At 34.0% G+C, this 19,081-nt stretch overlaps 1 protein-coding gene across 4 annotated transcripts in view; it reads right to left on the bottom strand.

Moving 5' to 3' along the window:
• Window positions 1-1,329: 1,329 nt before the first annotated feature.
• The window catches only part of LOC143052034 (DNA repair and recombination protein RAD54-like), a 41,707-nt gene continuing 23,955 nt past the window's right edge, over window positions 1,330-19,081 (bottom strand). For all 4 annotated transcript variants that reach the window (XM_076225012.1, XM_076225018.1, XM_076225024.1 and 1 more), the window contains 12 exons: window positions 18,463-18,556; window positions 17,863-17,987; window positions 16,165-16,315; window positions 15,562-15,668; window positions 15,103-15,175; window positions 14,464-14,616; window positions 12,393-12,503; window positions 11,861-11,984; window positions 11,155-11,233; window positions 8,123-8,302; window positions 3,064-3,227; window positions 1,330-2,295 (listed from right to left, as the gene is read on the bottom strand). In XM_076225012.1, coding sequence (XP_076081127.1) covers window positions 2,094-2,295; window positions 3,064-3,227; window positions 8,123-8,302; window positions 11,155-11,233; window positions 11,861-11,984; window positions 12,393-12,503; window positions 14,464-14,616; window positions 15,103-15,175; window positions 15,562-15,668; window positions 16,165-16,315; window positions 17,863-17,987; window positions 18,463-18,556 — 1,563 coding nt within the window. In that variant the 3' untranslated portion in view covers window positions 1,330-2,093. The remainder of the gene's footprint in view (window positions 2,296-3,063; window positions 3,228-8,122; window positions 8,303-11,154; window positions 11,234-11,860; window positions 11,985-12,392; window positions 12,504-14,463; window positions 14,617-15,102; window positions 15,176-15,561; window positions 15,669-16,164; window positions 16,316-17,862; window positions 17,988-18,462; window positions 18,557-19,081) is intronic.

The raw sequence follows: 19,081 nt of genomic DNA, 5'->3' as shown, positions 1-19,081 counted from the left end.
GGTGTTGTGGAAGCATGGGGAAGCTTTTGTAATGTGTTTCCTGAAAGCCAAGTTTTTTTGGTATTAACGACCTTCCTGTTATTGCTACTTTATCATTTTCTATCTGAGACATAAGATATTAGTATAATAGTCCAATATTTGATAGTCTTGTAAGTCTTGCATCTTTTCGCTGGACCATCTCCAGTTGATCCTTTTCTGTGTTTTAGTATTGGTCCCATACAAGAGAGGCGTATTCTGCTAAAGGTTTTACAAGTGATTTTTACACATTTTTCTTTACTGAAGTGGATCCAATATGCCGAATTCATTTTATGAGAAAAAAAACCTCAAATTCAGTGGTGTTTTACATCATCTGCATACAAAATCATTTGTGTCACATAACTCCAACATGCATCATTCTTTTTGGCTTTTAATATAGAGTTACCAATGAAGATCATAACGATATAGTTGCTGTTGTCTAATCACTACGTCTGCTATTTTGGGATATGTTCATCAATTCAATAATTTGTAGTTTTATACAAAACAAAATAGCTTTGTTTTCTATATTTGAACAAATAAAAACAAATTTTAGAATTGCATCAAATCGTAACTTCCAATATTGTTTATGAAGTATACTCCAAAGTTCATTCACCAATATATAGTGAAAAGATTTACATTTGTAGGACAAATGTAAGTAAGATCAGACAAAAGGCAACCTTTTAGGGGTTACTGTTGTTTTTGAGTCACTTACCATGGAAAGGGTAGACTAGTTTTCTGAAATCTTGTTCCTTCCTCTTTGTTTTTTTTTTTTTTTTTATCTCCATCACTGGCATCAGTATACAAACAAAAAGTACATAAAAGAACATGTCCAATGAACCATGAAAATGAGGTCAAGGTCATGAACCCTGGAAAATAGACATGTGCACCTTACGATAGATTCATAAACTAAATATAATTGACTTATTACTATTTTTGTATCTGGAAAATAGACAAATCCACAAAACTAAACATTTTCCAATGAACCATGCAGTTGAGTTCAAGGTCAAATGAAACCTGCCAGTTGGAAATAAACACCTTACAATCATTCCATATACCAAATATTTGACATCATGCTTATAGTTATGAGACAGACTTGATAACTGAACCATGAAATGAAGTGGATGTCAGGTGAGCCCTACTTGATGGACATGTAGACATTACAAAGAACACATAAACCAAATATATTTGTCCTGTTACACATTATAAGTGAGAAATTTACTTTACAATTTTTTCAAGCAGTCACTGAACAATGTTTATGACATTGAGGTCAGATACATAAAACTTGCACAGGAACCATTAAATCAAACAAACAAATACAAAAACCTGTGTTTTATTATCTATAAAAGCATCCACTAAAAAGTAAAAATCTGCTCACACTGACCTTTAATAAATGTTCTAAAATCAAAAGTGTGAGTGAAAGATAGACAGCCATGATCACACATATGCTTGTGACCCTGTTAGGTGGAGGCATATCTTATTAACATCTTTTTTTATAAAATACTATTTTCACTTAAATTGGTTATGATTTTTCATAAATACTGTAAAATATAGACAATGGCACAAGTAATGTATGTCTCATTCAAAACATATCTGCTGTATCGTAATAATATATTACCAAAAGTGAAAAATATAAGCAGTGTTGTATTATTTCCACCTTTCATTCAAACATTCCACTAACAACAGTGTTTTTTATTTCCACCTTTCATTCAAACATACTACTAATGCAACTGTAACACCCTCATAAGTAGCATTTTATCACATGAAGACAAATAATTGATTCTGTAATTCTTTCCTTTTTATACCATAGTCCTTTCACATTGATTTAATAATAACAATGCCATGACTGTATCTGCAGTTCAGACACTATTTTCTTAAATTTGTGTTGCAATTCATTTTAGTGCACATTTCATATCATATTCACATGCCTTTTCTAATGAGACAAATAATTTCAATACCACAGACACCAGCCTGTCAGGCAGTTAGGACTCATTTCTTAAAGTTCCTGCTGACAATGCATTTCAACACTCCTTTAAACACCATATTCACATGCCCTTCCTCATAAAACCTATAATCTGGTGCTACACAGTTTGTCTTTGTTCCTCATGAGATTTATGGTGAAATGTAAATGAGACAGCTGAGTCCCAGGCACCTTTTAAGATAACATCAACAAGTCCTTTCTTATCAGCACAGTGATACCATTGAGACAGATCAGAGGTACAATCAGAATCCTCGGGTGGAGGTCTCACCTGGATATTATTTACACATCTCCTACATTTGATTCTGGAAGAGAAAATAAGTTTTTTAAACATTAGTTATTTGCACAAGAGGTCACACGCTTAAATTTTTGAGAATGAGGTCAAGACTTGTGAACACTACCAGACTGACATGGACACCTTACAATCCTTCCATACACCAAATATTTTTGACCTACGGCAAAGTTATTATTAGTCATGGGATAACAATTTTCCTGGATATAGTGAATATGAGTGAACTCCAAATGTTCAAGTCATCTATCATTTGTCTTTGGGCTAATATGCAATTTTCTCGCTAAGTAGAACACCCATTGGTGGCCTTGGGCTGTTTTCTGCTCTTTGACCTAGTTATTTTATCTTTGACACATTCCCCATTTCCATTCACAATTTTATTTTATTAAGTAACCCAAAGAAAATTACCGGAACATTTTACCTGATTACAAATCAAACAGTTACAGATAAAATTAGTTTATTCAAATAAAATCCAGAGGTAAGAGAAATAACTCTAAGGTAATAACTGTCTAGTGTAGTACGGGATATGTATTATTTTATAGAAAGAAAATTTGTTACATGATACATAGTATTGATGTATCAACCTATATAAGGCTTATCCACAGTGACAATATTTTGAGAAGGACCCGTCAAACTTCTTGATGATAGTGCTCAAATCAATTAAACATCTCATACTAAACAAGATTTTTTCTAATATAAGTTTAAGTCTTCATACTACTCTGAACAGATTAGCAGTTACCTTAAATAAATAAAAGAGGTTCTAAAGAAGCATAAGCAATCTTACTTGTCATGTGTATCACTGATAGTTTCTTCATTTAGACGGAACAAGTCCTTTAATTCATCACGACTAAAATGTTTTTCTACATCTTCTTCTTTATCTACAACACAACTGCTTAATGCTTTTTTGTGGGCCTGCCTCTGGAAAATTTTCTCTTCAATTGTTCCAGTCTGCAATTATAAAAGTGTTTACATCAATACAATACATATACAAGAGGCTGTCGCAACGACAGCAAACCGGATTTATTAACATTTATTTGTGTCCTGCCAATATCACACAAGAGTGCACACCCTGAAATGTCTCGCCTTCTATACTAATCATTGATATTATGTTGATAGTCCTAGGTATAAAGCTAAGCTTTATTACAACTGTCACATAAACTTAACATTAACCAAGATAACTAAACAAAGACCAATGAACCTTGAAAATGAGGTCAAGGTCAGATGAAACATGCCAGGCAGACATGTACAGCTAACAATGCTTCTATACAACATATATAGCTGACCCATTACTTATAGTTTAAGAAAAATAGACCAAAACACAAAAACTTAACACTGTGCAATGAACCGTGAAAATGAGGTCAGGGTCAAATAAAACCTACGTGACTGACATAAAGATCATAAAATATTTCCATACACCAAATATAGTTGACCTATGGCATATAGTATTAGATAAAAAGCCCAAAACTCAAAAACTCAACTTTGACCACTGAACCATGAAAATGAGGTCAGGGTCACATGACATCTGCCCGCTAGATATGTACACCTTACAATCATTCCATACAACAAATATAGTAGACCTATTGCATATAGTATGAGAAAAACGGACCAAAACACAAAAATTTAACTATAACCACTGAACCATGAAAATGAGGTCAAGGTCAGATGACACCTGCCAGTTGGACATGTACACCTTACAGTCCTTCCATACACCGAATATACCAGCCCTATTGCTTATAGTATCTGAGATATGGACTTGACCATCAAAATTTAACCTTGTTCACTGATCCATGAAATGAGGTCGAGGTCAAGTGAAAACTGTCTGACAGACATGAGGACCTTGCAAGGTACGCACATATCAAATATAGTTATCCTATTACTTATAATAAGAGAGAATTCAACATTACAAAAAAATTGAACTTTTTTTTCAAGTGGTCACTGAACCATGAAAATGAGGTCAAGGACATTGGACATGTGACTGACGGAAACTTTGTAACATGAAGCATCTGTATACAAATTATGAAGTATCCAGGTCTTCTACCTTCTAAAATATAAAGCTTTTAAGAAGTGAGCTAACACGCCGGATCACTATCCCTATGTCGAGCTTTCTGCAACAAAAGTTGCAGGCTCGACAAAAAACCATAACTGATGAACGGTGTAAGTGAAAATGGTCAATATCAAATTTGACCTCCATTTTGTCATCAGTATTAACATATTAAAATTTGAAAAGCTTAGGTTGAATGGTTCATGAGTAAATGCAACAACATGAATGGAAACGCCATTTTTCGATCTTTCAAGAACCATAACTCCTGAACGGTAAAAGTCAAAATTGACATTATTCAACTTGACCTCCATTTTGTCATCAGTAACAACATATTAAAATTTGGGAAGCTTTGGTTGAACAGTTCATGCGTAAATGCAAGGACACAACTGGAAATGCCATTTTTCTATCTTTCAAGAACCATAACTCCTGAACGGTAAAAGTAAAAATTGTCATTATTAATCTTGACCTTCATTTTGTTGTCAGTAACAACATATTAAAATTTTAAAAGCTTTGGTTGAACGGTTCATGAGTAAATGCACGGACAACATTTGGTTGCCGCCCTCCATCCCTCCCGACCGGTTGCCAGGCCACCCGCCATACATCACCAAATCGGGAACCGACATTTCTGTCACAAAAATCCGGTTAAAAATCATCCATCACTGCTATTGCTCTTTATTCACAGGGAAAAAAATAATGAGCAAGCAAAGATATAAAATAACCAGTACTTTTTATGCCTACACTTTTGAGTTTAGCTGAAGAAGAGTAGGATAACAGTTTAACACACAAAGAACTCAGATTCTTGAAGACAAAGAAGATTGATAAGGTCATTTGACATAGAAAAATATTTGTCAATACAATTTATTCCTTCTTATTCACATATTATATTTTTTGTCAGTATTATTGCATAAATGCAGGAATCTGATGTACAGTAGTTGTTGTTTGTTTATGTAATTTATAAGTGTTTCTCGCTTCTCGTCTTTTATATAGATTTGACTGTTGGTTTTTCCCATTTGAATGGTTTTACACTAGTAATTTTGGGGCCCTTTATAGCTTGTTGTTTGGTGTGAGCCAAGGCTCTGTGTTGAAGGCTGTTTATTGACCTATAATGGTTTACTTTTATAAATTGTCATTTGGATGGAGAGTTGTCTCATTGGCACTCACACTAGTGTTGTTCCGATGATCGGAATAAGTCGGAAATCAGTTGGTTGGGCCTCACGATGTCGATAATCAATTGGGATTTTGTTCAATCGATTGTCGCTATAGTTTCCGGACTTTTTGCGTATCAACTTCCGGTCCGTTTGCGGTTTGAATTTTATTTGCTCAGTCAAACAAATTGCAACGAAAACTCTGAGAACGAAAAATATCAGTCGATGACAATAACAATGTCAAACATCTTATAATTAAAGACAAAACCATTTTTTCCCTAAATATATACAGATTGATCTTTAAAATAAATAACTTTGCATGAAATACTCTCTTAATACCGGATACTTGTTACTTGAGAGCATACATGAAATCCTTCAGATTTTAGACAAAACTAGATATCATTGAGATGGGAGCCATCTCTGTGGGCCCCGCTGTCAATAACGTGGGGTAAATAAGTTGTATGGATAATCTGATATGAAGCATTATTTGAAGTTATTACATAGTCTCATGTGTGATTTTGATCTAAGATTTTAAGTTAAAACTGATAAATATTCTCATCTTACTTTCATAGTATAATAGTGATATGACTGCATGATGTGAACTCATTGTTTACTACTCTAAGGTGACTTCTGGATATATGGATTGATGTTTGAACAATATGTTTAAAGGTGCTGCCCAATTGATATTTGTCACATATTTTTAGAATTATGCCTTCAATATATTATGACCCACCAAGTATAAAGTATGAAATATTAATGGTTCTCGAGAGGTAGAGCGGACACAATTTGTTAAGAACAACGAACGGATGGACAGACCGACAGACTGATCTTAGACCTAGGATGCATACATTATGACACATTCTCTTGTGTTGGTTAATATATATGTTAAGTTGAAAATGTTTGTCAGGTATAAAGTATGAAATAATAACAGCTGTCCTCTCAAAATATAATGTGGATCAAATTTGTTAGCGATGGACAGACCAACAGACAGACAGACCTTTGACCTAGGAAGTGGTACATACATCATGACACACCCTCTGGTGTTGGTTAAAATGGATGTCAAGTATAATATTTGAAATCATAACGGTTCTCAAGATATAGAGCGGACACAATCTTCACCACAGGACACAGGGTTGTAAACTGAAACCAAAGTTTTTTTGACGTTGACCTTTGACCTAGGAAGTTGTACATACATCATGACATGCCCTCTGGTGGTGGTTCAAATGTATGACAAGTATATACTTTGAAATCATAACGATTATCTAGATATGGAGCGGACACGATCTTCACCACAGGACACAGGATTGTCAACTCGAAACCAAAGTTTTTGACCTTGACCTTTGACCTAGGAAGTTGTACCTACATCATGACACACCCTCTGGTGGTTGTTAAAATGGATGTCAAGTATAAACTTTGAAATCATAATGGTTATCTAGATATGGAGCGGACACGATCTTCACCACAGGACACGGGGTTGTCAACTGAAACCAAAGTTTTTGACCTTGACCTTTGACCTAGGAAGTTGTACATACAACATGACACACCCTCTGGTGTTGGTTAATAATCATGTTAAGTATTAAGTATGAAATCATAACGGTTCTCTAGATATGGAGCGGACACGAAAGTGTTACGGATGGACGGACGGACGGACAGACAGATGGACAGACGGACGGACGGACGGACGGACAGACTGATCACTATAGGGCGACCCGCCGTCGGCGGGGCCCTAATAATTTCTTTACTTCATTAGAGCGTGTCGCAAATTGCCTTTTATTAATGTTTTATCCATTAGTAGCGTGAAAAGCGTCATATTCCTTCCCAAATTGCTTGTCAAATGTCGTTTATTTTTGTAAATTTTCTGAAATTTGTCCGCCATTGAAATACATTAGAATCACGGTTCAACTATGTAATAATTCCGCATTTTTGCATTTATAAGTTCAGACGCTCGAATGACACAATTGACAGAAAAATGATGATCATAAAAGTGAGAAAAAAAAGCATTCTACACGAATTAACAGACATTGGCTGGATCCTCTTTGTTTACTGTATATATTTCAATGCAAATGCATTGTTTTATTTTTTCTGTTAATCTTAAATTTCTTAAAGTAAAATACTTTATATATATCTTTTCTTAATGTGAAACATTCAAATGTTTATACTGCTAAGTTATTGAAATTATAATGTGGGTTACACCATTGAAATTTAGAAAAGTTAGTGTCACTCTTGGTAATTAATGTTGTAATTATGAGATAAAATATGTTCAATCTGAATCTGGATTCTAATTAATTCATTTTTATAATTGCTAAATAAAATATGAAAAGGAAACAGAAGATCAAATATTAACATATAAAACTCTGCAATGAAATGGAACATACACATTAGACATGACCAATGAGACTAAAATGCATGATTTCATTTAAAAAAAGGGCAAAGTATTCAGATGCGATTATAACCGATAGTCGGTTGGTTGCTGTCAAACGATTGTAATAGATAATCGGTTGGTAATTTCAACCGATTATCCAACACTAACTCACACCACATATTCCTATATCTATTTATGGGCAGTTTTCTAGTCTTTGGTCGAATTGTTGTCTTTTGGACACATTCCGAATTGCCCATCTCAATTCTATATGATAAATAGAAGTATTTATACTTACAGCTATCAATCTGTATATAAAACACTGTTTTTTCTGTCCATCTCTCCAACATCTTGCCATGGCCTGATCATCATTGGCAGGGTTCCAGTCTGGATCAAACATCACCAATCTATTAGCACCAATTAAATTTAGACCACAACCACCCGCTTTACTACTCAACATAAATATATATTCTGGACTCTGTACAAATAAAAAGATCACAATACTACATAATAGACAGGTCAAGGAATAAATCTTGATAATTAAGAAAAATAAAAAAAAGTGAAACTGCAGATAAATAAAACTAGAGGCTTTCAAGAGCCTGTATCGCTCACCTGACTTTTCTTGCGTTTTTGAAATTATATAAAAAAAAGTAGTGTTGTCAAATCGTACACTATTGCCTAACCGGTTACTCGGATAATCGTTTGACCGATTAACCGGTAGTTTAAGTTGGTGTTTGAAAGCCTTGTATCTTTAGTACCCTACACCTGAGACTACTATTATAGTAGTTTCAGCCTACACATAGCTATAAGATGTGGTAACAACCTTCCATCCAAGTCATAAATTTACGCTTTTTGTCCTTAAGCATTATAAGGCTTGTTTGTAAGGATTCCTTGCTAAGTTTGACTTTTTCAGATATTCAGATTCACCGTATCAACTATGGCGTTTGTATCAACTTCAGATTGAAAAATAGAACTAGAGGCTCTCAAGAGCCTGTATTGCTCACCTGATTCTACTTGGGTTTTGAAATCATATAAAAAAATATAAAATTTGGCTAAAAGTAACAACACTTGGCCAGCACCTCATAAGGAAAGGAACATTCATGCTATGTTTGATTTCATTCAATTCAGTGGTTCTTTAGACGAAGACTTTTGTATGCATTTCCCATAGGGTCCTATGTTAAACTAAGTACCCCCACTGGCAGCCATCTTGGATGTTGCAATGACAACAAAGTAGCAACACTTGGTCAGCATCTCATTAGGAACATTCATGCTATGTTTGGTTCCATTCCATTCAGTGGTTCACTAAAAGAGGACATTTGTATGTATTTCCCATAGGGTCCTATGTTAAACTAACTCCCCCACTGGCGGCCATCTTGGATAGTGGATCGGCTACAAAGTAACAACACTTGGTCAGCATCTCATAAGGAACATTTATGCAAGTTTGGTTTCATTCCATTCAGTAGTTCTCTATAAGAAGAAACTTGTATGTATTTCCCATAGGGTCCTATGTTATACTAAGTCCCCCACTGGCGGCCATCTTGGACGTTGGAATGGCGACAAAGTAACAACACTTGGTCAGTATCTCATTGGGTGCTATAAACAGTTTCGTATAATAAAAAACTAGGGGTTATTCCCCGACTAAAAATAACCATGGAGGGAAACCCCTGTTTATTTACTCAATTGGTAAAAAAGTATCATGTTTTTTGTATTTAATTGTAAAAATGAGTTAATAAGCTTTCAATTAAAACAGGTTGAATGATTGAAATAATTTTAAAAATTATATTAACTTTACATGTTTTGAGGGGAGACAACACTGTAAACATCCTGTTTTTTTGGCAGTGAAAATTGAAAATTTATTTGCAGCCACTGTAGCGCTTTTCGGAGCAGGAGACCGTACCCTGAAACAAGATTTTTTTGAAAGGCCAGGTAAAAAACTACAAATTTCATACAGTTTTGATTATGTAAAATGTGCATGGATCATGTCTCCATGGGTGTGCACATGACCTGGTTTCAAGTTTTTTTATGTTCAAATTAGACCTTTTTTCCCCCATGTTCATTGGATGGAATTTTTTTAATATATTAAAAGTACACATTATTTTTATTTCATTATAAACTAGAGAACATTCTGATTCCAGTGATATCTAGTTTGATACAAGTATCTTTATTAATCAGACCACCACTAAGGGTCACTTATGCATGGTCCCTAAAAATGTGACATCATAGAAAAAAACTGTTGATTGCACCCATTAGGAAAATCATGCTATGTTTGGTTTCATTCCATTCAGTGGTTCTCTAAAAGAAGACATTTGTATATATTTCCCGTAGGGTCCTATGTTAAACTAAGTCCCCTGCTGGCAGCCATCTTGGATGATGGATCGACTACTAAGTAACAACACTTGGTCAGCACCTCATAAGGAACATTCATGCCATGTTTGGTTTCATTCCATTCAGTGGTTCTCTAAAAGAAGTCATTTGTATACGTTTCCCATAGGGTCCTATGTTAAACTAAGTCCCCCACTGGCGGCCATCTTGGATGATGGAATCGGCTACAAAGTAACAACACTTGGTCAGCACCTTATAAGGAACATTCATGACATGTTTGGTTTCATTCCATTTCGTGGTTCTCTAAAAGAAGTCATTTGTATGCATTTCCCATAGGGTCCTATGTTAAACTAAGTCCCCCGCTGGCGGCCATCTTGGATGATGGATCGGCTACAAAGTAACAACACTTGGTCAGCACCTCATGAGGAACATTCTTGCCATGTTTGGTTTTATTCCATTCAGTGGTTCTCTAGAAGAAGTTCAAAATGTAAAAAGTTAACGACGACGACGGATGCCAAGTGATGAGAAAAGCTCACTTGGCCCTTCGGGCCAGGTGAGCTAAAAAGATAAAATTTGGCTACAAAGTAACAACACTTGGCCAGCACCTGAAAAGGAAAGGAACACACATATTTGGTTTCATTCAATTCAGTGGTTCTCTAAAAGAAGAAATTTGTATGTATTTTCAATAGGGTCCTATGTTAAACTAAGTCCCCAGTTGGCAGCCATCTTGGATGATGGATTGGCTACAAAGTAACAACACTTATTAAGCACCTCATAAGAAACAATCATGCTATGTTTGGTTTCATTCCATTCAGTGGTTCTCTAAAAGAAGTCATTTGTATGAAATTCCCGTAGGGTCCTATGTTAAACTAAGTCCCCTGCTGGCGGCCATCTTGGATGATGGATCGGCTACAAAGTAACAACACTTGGTCAGCACCTCATAAGGAACATTCATGCTATGATTTTTTTTAAACAAATTCAAATATAAAATTGTACAAAAACACTTACTGATGGGTTGTTAAATTTCTCCACAATTTTAGCTCTCTTCTTAATTGACATAGTACCATCTAGCCTTACAAACAAATACCTATAAAACATAAAAGTTTCATATACAGATATAAGTTATAAATCATGTGAGATAATACAGAAGATTTTGTGAAAGTAAACTATTCATTAATGACAAGCTCATTATTTTGTATGTTCAACAACAATTATTATCAATTTGTGAGATCAGAACAAGTAATAAATTTCTCAAATCTATAAAACGGTAATATTGTTGGTCATCTAAACGAGATTGATTTTCTATCTTGAGCCAGTTTGGCAAAAGTGAGAAAGGCAATTGAGTTGAGATGACCAATGATAATCTATTTATCGCTATTTCACCTATGATAACATTGTTAATTTCATTGACAACATGCATGTGCACCCTTATTTCTAACGATAGTTTTTCATATCACTCTACTGTGCAGAGAAAGGAAATTATCAGTAAGATTAAGGAAAATTTCGAAATATAGCTATAAATATATATCCCATATGGACATGTGTAAAATTTATTTCTGCTGCCTTATCGGGTCAGAGTGAGACCAAAGAAAATTCTTTGAAAAAAACAATCATCAACTCTTTTCTGTTTTCATTAAACTTGTGATAGAGTTATCAAGGACATAGATTTCATTAATATATGCTGGATAGGTCCATTACTACATATCAAACTTACCCTCTTTGTCTGAACAATTTCTCACACAGATCTAATGTTTGTGTATAGTTAGATACTAGCACCACTTTATCACTGGTTGAGGTCTTTATTAATGCTAACATGCAATCTAAGACCAGAAATTTACCTAAAAAGAACAAGGTTGACAATGAAATACTAAGAGCAAATTTTTAATATAGAAAGCTATGTAAATTTATAGATTTTATTGGATAAAGGAACAGCAAAAATATTGGATTGATGTGTCCTATACCACCTAGATTAGGCCCTTACAGGCATTTAAATGCTTTTAAATTCAAAAGTGATGTAAATAACAAAACTGTTTCTACCCTATAGTTTTCTTAATTGGCCCAGAAAGCATTTTTGTTGAGTTGGGATTCAATGGAAGTATAAACATTTAATCAAGATGGGTTTAGATTGCTTCTTAAGTTGTTACAAAAATTTCCCATTAACTAAATAATCTAAATCTCAAAAGAGGCATTTGAACCAGAATTATTTTTTGTTACATAATTCTATGAATCCTGTCATATTGACTTACCAGATAATTCAGGTTTAAGAGTCTTTAAATTATGTCCAGCAGGGAAAACATCCAACGTCCCTTCAAACCCTTCAGCTTCTTGTAAACATTTTTCATATATCAAATCAGGATCTGAAAGAGTGAGAAATTATTTCTTTCAAAACAGAATTTGAAGTCATCTTGTTCAGTAGTATAAGAGAAATGTATATCAAAAAAGTTTTTTTCAACATTTTGAAAAATTCTGAGAATGGCCTAACAGATCAGAAAAGTGCTTACACATTAGGACTCACTACTGTCAAGCTACTGACCAAATATTGAATCTTTCTTTTCAGAAGTACCTGAGCAAATTGGTCTGAATATCCTATTGCACAGACAGACAGACATATAAATGGACAAAGTGATTTCAATATGGCTCCTTCTTCTAGAGTGGGGGTATAATTAATCTATTGATGACTAAATATTGGAGAGTTGAAAAGAAATTTTACTAGTGACATATCAAAAGGTCAGGGAAAAAAATGTTTTTTGAGACCAAAAACTTTAGAGAAAACAAAAAATCTTTTAACAGCACATTTAATTCATAAATCAATTTCTTTTATTCTTCTTAATCTAAATTTAATATTACACTACATGTGTTGGTTCGAGACAAATGCCCTCTGTGCAAAAAAATTGTTGAATGCACATTTCTAAGAAATCATACGAAAGGTGAAACCATTTGACTGCTGGCAAGGGCAGTTGTGGTGCAAAATCATAAATCCTTTTGTTGGATATACTTTTAACTGCATTCAAATTTTAGACTGAGAAGTAAAAAAGTTAAGAAAGAAAATATTAATGCATGTTTGTCAGTGATCAACAAGAATTAGTTAACTGAGAGATATATTGTTTTGCATATTTTCACTGACTTCAAAATATCTCTGACTATAAATACAATCAAACCTATGTACAGAGGTCACCTTAAGGACCAGAAAAAACTAACCATATAGGTTGCATTTCTGTAAATATTGACAATGCAATTTCCCATAGGAACTCCTTTTACGGCCAAAACTGTACCACTTTTACTATGACGTTTTGAAAATTCAAGTTCATATGCACCACAATTTTTTTCAAAGGTCAAAATATAGGGCTGTGTGGCATATTTTCAACATTTATATGCCCTGAACTTCTCAGAGTTTAAACTAACACTAATTTTCTCAACTACCCCTACCTCGAATGAAAGGTTACCACAGATTTCAATGTAAACAATATGCACATGTAAATTTACTGGTAACGTTCCCAAGGTATGTCTCTGTGAAATGGAACACAGAGAGCATAACTGGGAACCAGTATGTAAACAAAATTAATTTGAGAAACAGCTGTATTTACAAAGTGCAACCTATAATAGAGGCAAAATGGCATTTCAGTACAAGTGCATAAATAAAATTAACTAACAAGACAGGTTTTCATGTAATAGAGTTGACTTTATAGCAGATTTGACTGTAAACAATTCTTAAATTGGGGAAACTAAAATTATGATCTTTGCAATACATAATAAACAAGTGAAACTGCGAGCTACTGCTCACTGATGATACCCCCGCCGCAAGTGGATAATATTAATAGTGTAAAAATATGCAAGTGTTCGGTAAACAGGAAGTTGTCGAGTGATGAATCTGAAAACGCATCACACGGTATAGCTGACTTATATAAATCCTGAAACCAAATTTCAGAAATCCTTGTATTGTAGTTCCTGAGAAAAATGTGACGAAAATTTTCAACTTGGCTATCATGTGTAAAATCATACAAGTGTTCGGTAAACAGGAAGTTGTCAAGTGATCAATCTTAAAACGCATCACACGGTATAGCTGACTTAGATAAACCCTGAAACCAAATTTCAGAAATCCTTGTATTGTAGTTCCTGAGAAAAATGCAACGAAAAATATTCATGGGACGGACAGACTGACTGACGGACTGACGGACTGAGAGACTGGCGGACTGACGGAAGGACAGACAGAGGTAAAACAGTATACACCCCTTTTTTAAAGCGGGGGTATAACTATAACAAAATTGATGTTAATAATTTCAATATCTTTCATTTCAATTTCAGGCCAAAAATACTTACGATTACATAATTTTTTGAGCTGTGTAATAAATGACAAACTACTTCCAGTTACTTTGTCACCATCCACTTGTATATCAGAGGATTTTGATCTGACCAACATTTTATAGAGTTCTGACTGGAGGGGTGTCAGGTTACAGCATACTATCTGTTCAACTGAAAATAATATAATATAATATTTGTTTACTCAAAATAATGAAGGCTTTAATATACTAGATATAATAATAACACTGAATTGTTTTGATTTGTTGAGTTGTTACTTAAATGACTTTAATCCTCTATAAAATTAACTGAATACATGTTTGGACGTTTAACAATCATTGCTAGCTATATAGGCTATTCTATTTCACATTCTTTCAAGTCAAGCCCTTAATAGATAACTAAACCATATGGATTATGCTCATTGTTAAAGGACGTACAGTGATCTTTAGTTGCTTACATGCATGTCATGTATACTCTCAGTGATATTTGTCTCATTGGCAAGTATACCACATCTCCTATTTTCATAGTTATATCATTTCTACTACAGCATTTCAAGGTTATGAAAAAGAAATTTTTACTCTAGTTTTAAAGTGCAAAATAAAACAGAAAACTGGTATGTCAAATACAGGAGTGATCGACACATTCTAATAAGTAACTTACCTTTCACAGGTAAATATCTGGTAAGTAAAGCCTGTGTTCTTCTAATGATGCATTTATTAACTATTGAGGCCAGCTAAAAATACAATACAAATGAAATTTAAAGATTACTTTCTTATGTTTTACCTTGTTAAAAATCTTGGTCCAAGGGCAGTAACTAAAAACAAAATCTCTTTTTTTCTTTCTTTAAAAAACTTTTCATAAATATCTTGGGAAAAATGAAGGCTTGAGAAAAAATGCAATGCAATGACTTAATTTTCCAAGGTACATTGCTCTTTTACAACTCTGTTTCTTGATTTTGCAAAGTCATTGCTGATATAAACCTATGATAAATTTGGAGTTTGTAAACATGAGAGCTCTAACAATACACTTTTCCATATTATTGATGTTTCCATGTCTCAACACTATTTCTTCTCTGAATGCTGACCTACCAAAGTTCATGAAATCAGTCTCCTTTATTACCTCTTGGAGTCTTTCTTGTCCTTTCTTATGTTCAGCATCAGTTGAGCTTGCATCTCTTCCTCGTAATATTGGTGTCTCAAACTTCCTTTTGAATTCCTGTGCTGTACCTATCATTCAACATAGTTTATTACTAATTGACACAATTCTTTCACAAGTTTCTTATTTCAGATACAAGGGATATTCTTCCATTTTTTGTTTAAGAAGTATCTTAGAAAATGATTACAATTTTTTGTGAATTTAATTAAAAAGGTTGATAGTTTTCCTTATCTGTAATTTACAGGCCATTTAAACTAAACTTGTAGAATACAAAAGTGACTGATATTAATGAGGCTAACATTCATATTTATTATCTGTAGGCTACAGAATAATGTGAAACATTTTACACAATTTACTGGCATGCAATATAAAGAACAATTTTAGCTTTGACAAAAAAAAATTACCATCAGCAGCAATATCTGACTGGAACTGTATTGTCAGGTGAAAATTTTCCCCATTATATATCACAGTTCTATATATGCATTAGAATAAACCAAATTATATTTAAATAACTTGTTTCTCTCTATTATTTCCCCAAAATTTCTAAAAATGTAAATACTCATTTACCTAATATTCCACCATTGACAAAGTGTACCAGACTAAAGTATTCTAACAGATCATTCTGTATAGGTGTTCCAGACAGTAAAACTCTTCTCTTGGCTTTTAATCCATTCAGAGCTTGGTATGTCTGGTTTTCTGAATTCTTTAGCCTGTGACCCTGAAAAATTAAGAAATGAGACTAAATTATTTTGAACAAAGGAGAAGGCAACTTTTTGGGACCTTGTTAATTTGAGGAAAATTACTGTAAATTTAGCTCTGACATTATAAAAAAACAGATAAGGTAACTATTTCTACATCACATGAGCCTGTAATCGAGTAAATGGATACTAAACGTCCAGTTGCAAATTAAATGCATATTCAGGACGGGAAAATGTTACTATAGTATGAATATGAGTCCTGCTATTGTACTAGACCAACACTATTCAGACATGCTAGTTTAAAAAGTAACAGTCCACAGGAACCATGCCACGGTAATTGAAACCCATTATTCTGACTAAAGGCTGACCAGTTTTTGCTCTATAGTTATAGAAGAAAAGATAAAAGCTCTTACAGATTCTTACCTCGTCACATATAACCAGTTCTACAGAACCTTTATGCATCACATGAGCATGTTATCTAAAGGTCTCATATGATATAAGCTCTTACACATTCCTTACCTCATCAGATATAACCAGTCCTACGGAACCTTTATGGATCGCATGAGCATGTAATCTAAAGGTCTCATATGATATAAGCTCTTACAGATTCCTTACCTCGTCACATATAACCAGTCCTATGCAACCTTTATGCATCACATGAGCATGTAATCTAAAGGTCTCATGATATAACCTCTTACAGATTCCTTACCTTGTCACATATAACCAGTCCAACTGAACCTTTATGCATCACATGAGCATGTAATCTAAAGGTCTCATATGATATAAGTTCTTACAGATTCCTTACCTCGTCACATATAACCAGTCCTACGGAACCTTTATGCATCACATGAGCAGGTAATCTAAAGGTCTCATATGATATAACCTCTTACAGATTCCTTACCTCGTCACATATAACCAGTCCAACTGAACCTTTATGCATCACATGAGCATGTAATCTAAAGGTCTCATGATATAACCTCTTACAGATTCCTTACCTCATCAGATATAACCAGTCCTACGGAACCTTTATGGATCGCATGAGCATGTAATCTAAAGGTCTCATATGATATAAGCTCTTACAGATTCCTTACCTCGTCACATATAACCAGTCCTATGCAACCTTTATGCATCACATGAGCATGTAATCTAAAGGTCTCATGATATAACCTCTTACAGATTCCTTACCTCATCAGATATAACCAGTCCTACGGAACCTTTATGGATCGCATGAGCATGTAATCTAAAGGTCTCATATGATATAAGCTCTAACAGATTCCTTACCTCGTCACATATAACCAGTCCTATGCAACCTTTATGCATCACATGAGCATGTAATCTAAAGGTCTCATGATATAACCTCTTACAGATTCCTTACCTTGTTACATATAACCAGTCCAACTGAACCTTTATGCATCACATGAGCATGTAATCTAAAGGTCTCATGTGATAAAAGCTCTTACAGATTCCTTACCTCGTCACATATAACCAGTCCTACGGAACCTTTATGCATCACATGAGCATGTAATCTAAAGGTCTCATGTGATAAAAGCTCTTACAGATTCCTTACCTCGTCACATATAACCAGTCCTACGGAACCTTTATGCATCACATAAGCATGTAATCTAAATGTCTCATATGATATAATAAGAATAGGATTAGGATTTCTTCTTCCTTGTTGCGACATAAACTGATCTGTAAAATAAAACTAAGATGTCATTTGTTTGATTATTATTAAGATATAATTGTAATGAACTGCTTAAAATATTATCACAGTTTGAACATGAACCCATGTTTTAGTTAGCAGTAATGAGTGGAACTTTTGAACTACATGTAAAGATGCAGGAAGTGATTAATTCTTTGGAGAAAATACCATAGCAGCCATACAGTGCCCTAAAAATGCTAACTTCTGTCATTTGGTCTCTGGTAAAGTGTTGTCTCATTGGCATACCACACCTTCTTTTTTTAAATTTTGAAGCAATGAAAAATTGAAACAATAAGTCAAACATTGCAATAGGAACTACACTTTAATTTTTCAGTATACTTAAAAGCCTAAGATGCTAAGTTTTCTGAGATCAAAGATCTAATAATAAAACCTCATATCTTTCTATTTTCAAACTTGTGCACATCCTTCAAAAATTGAATATGCACTTCTGTAAACTTTTCGTACTTAGATTTCTGTCTATTTCCTGTTTGGTACCAGAATCAATAGCCAGTGGGTTTATCTTCTGTCCTAACCATTTATATATTTCATTATACCAATTCTGAAATATAATTCATGTGCCTAAATATATTTTTTAAAATATCACTATGCCTATCAAGCATGTAATTCAAGAACAGACAAGCAAATCAAAATAAAAACAAGTAATAAGCAAATTATTTTATATTTTTCGTCTCTGGCCTTTTTATAGTGGACTATACAGTATTGTTTTTCTCATTGTTTCAGGCCTTGTGGTTGCCTATAATTGATTACAGCCACTTGATTTGAACTTCAGTGGATAGTAATCTCATCAGGGTTTAAGCTAGGATTTTGAGGGCTTTAGTCACTTTTGCACGTTATCAAAATCAACCTTATTTTGTGTAAAAGCAAGGGACAATGATGTATATTACTAGCTTCATCTTTTGAATTTGTCAGATTTTAAGGGATTGAGGCACCAGCATGATTGGCAGTTATTGTATGATTTGACTGTATTGGCCATTATTATGAAAGATTCTGACATGGAATCCAGAAATTTAGTTCACAATTTCTCTTCAGTTTGTTCCAGGGGTCATTCCTGATCAACAAAAGT

The sequence above is a fragment of the Mytilus galloprovincialis genome, chromosome 1 (genome assembly GCF_965363235.1).
Source record: "Mytilus galloprovincialis chromosome 1, xbMytGall1.hap1.1, whole genome shotgun sequence".
NCBI classification, from domain to species: domain Eukaryota; kingdom Metazoa; phylum Mollusca; class Bivalvia; order Mytilida; family Mytilidae; genus Mytilus; species Mytilus galloprovincialis.
The sequence above is the reverse complement of the archived record's forward strand: the minus strand, read 5'-3'. Positions and strand labels throughout refer to the sequence as shown.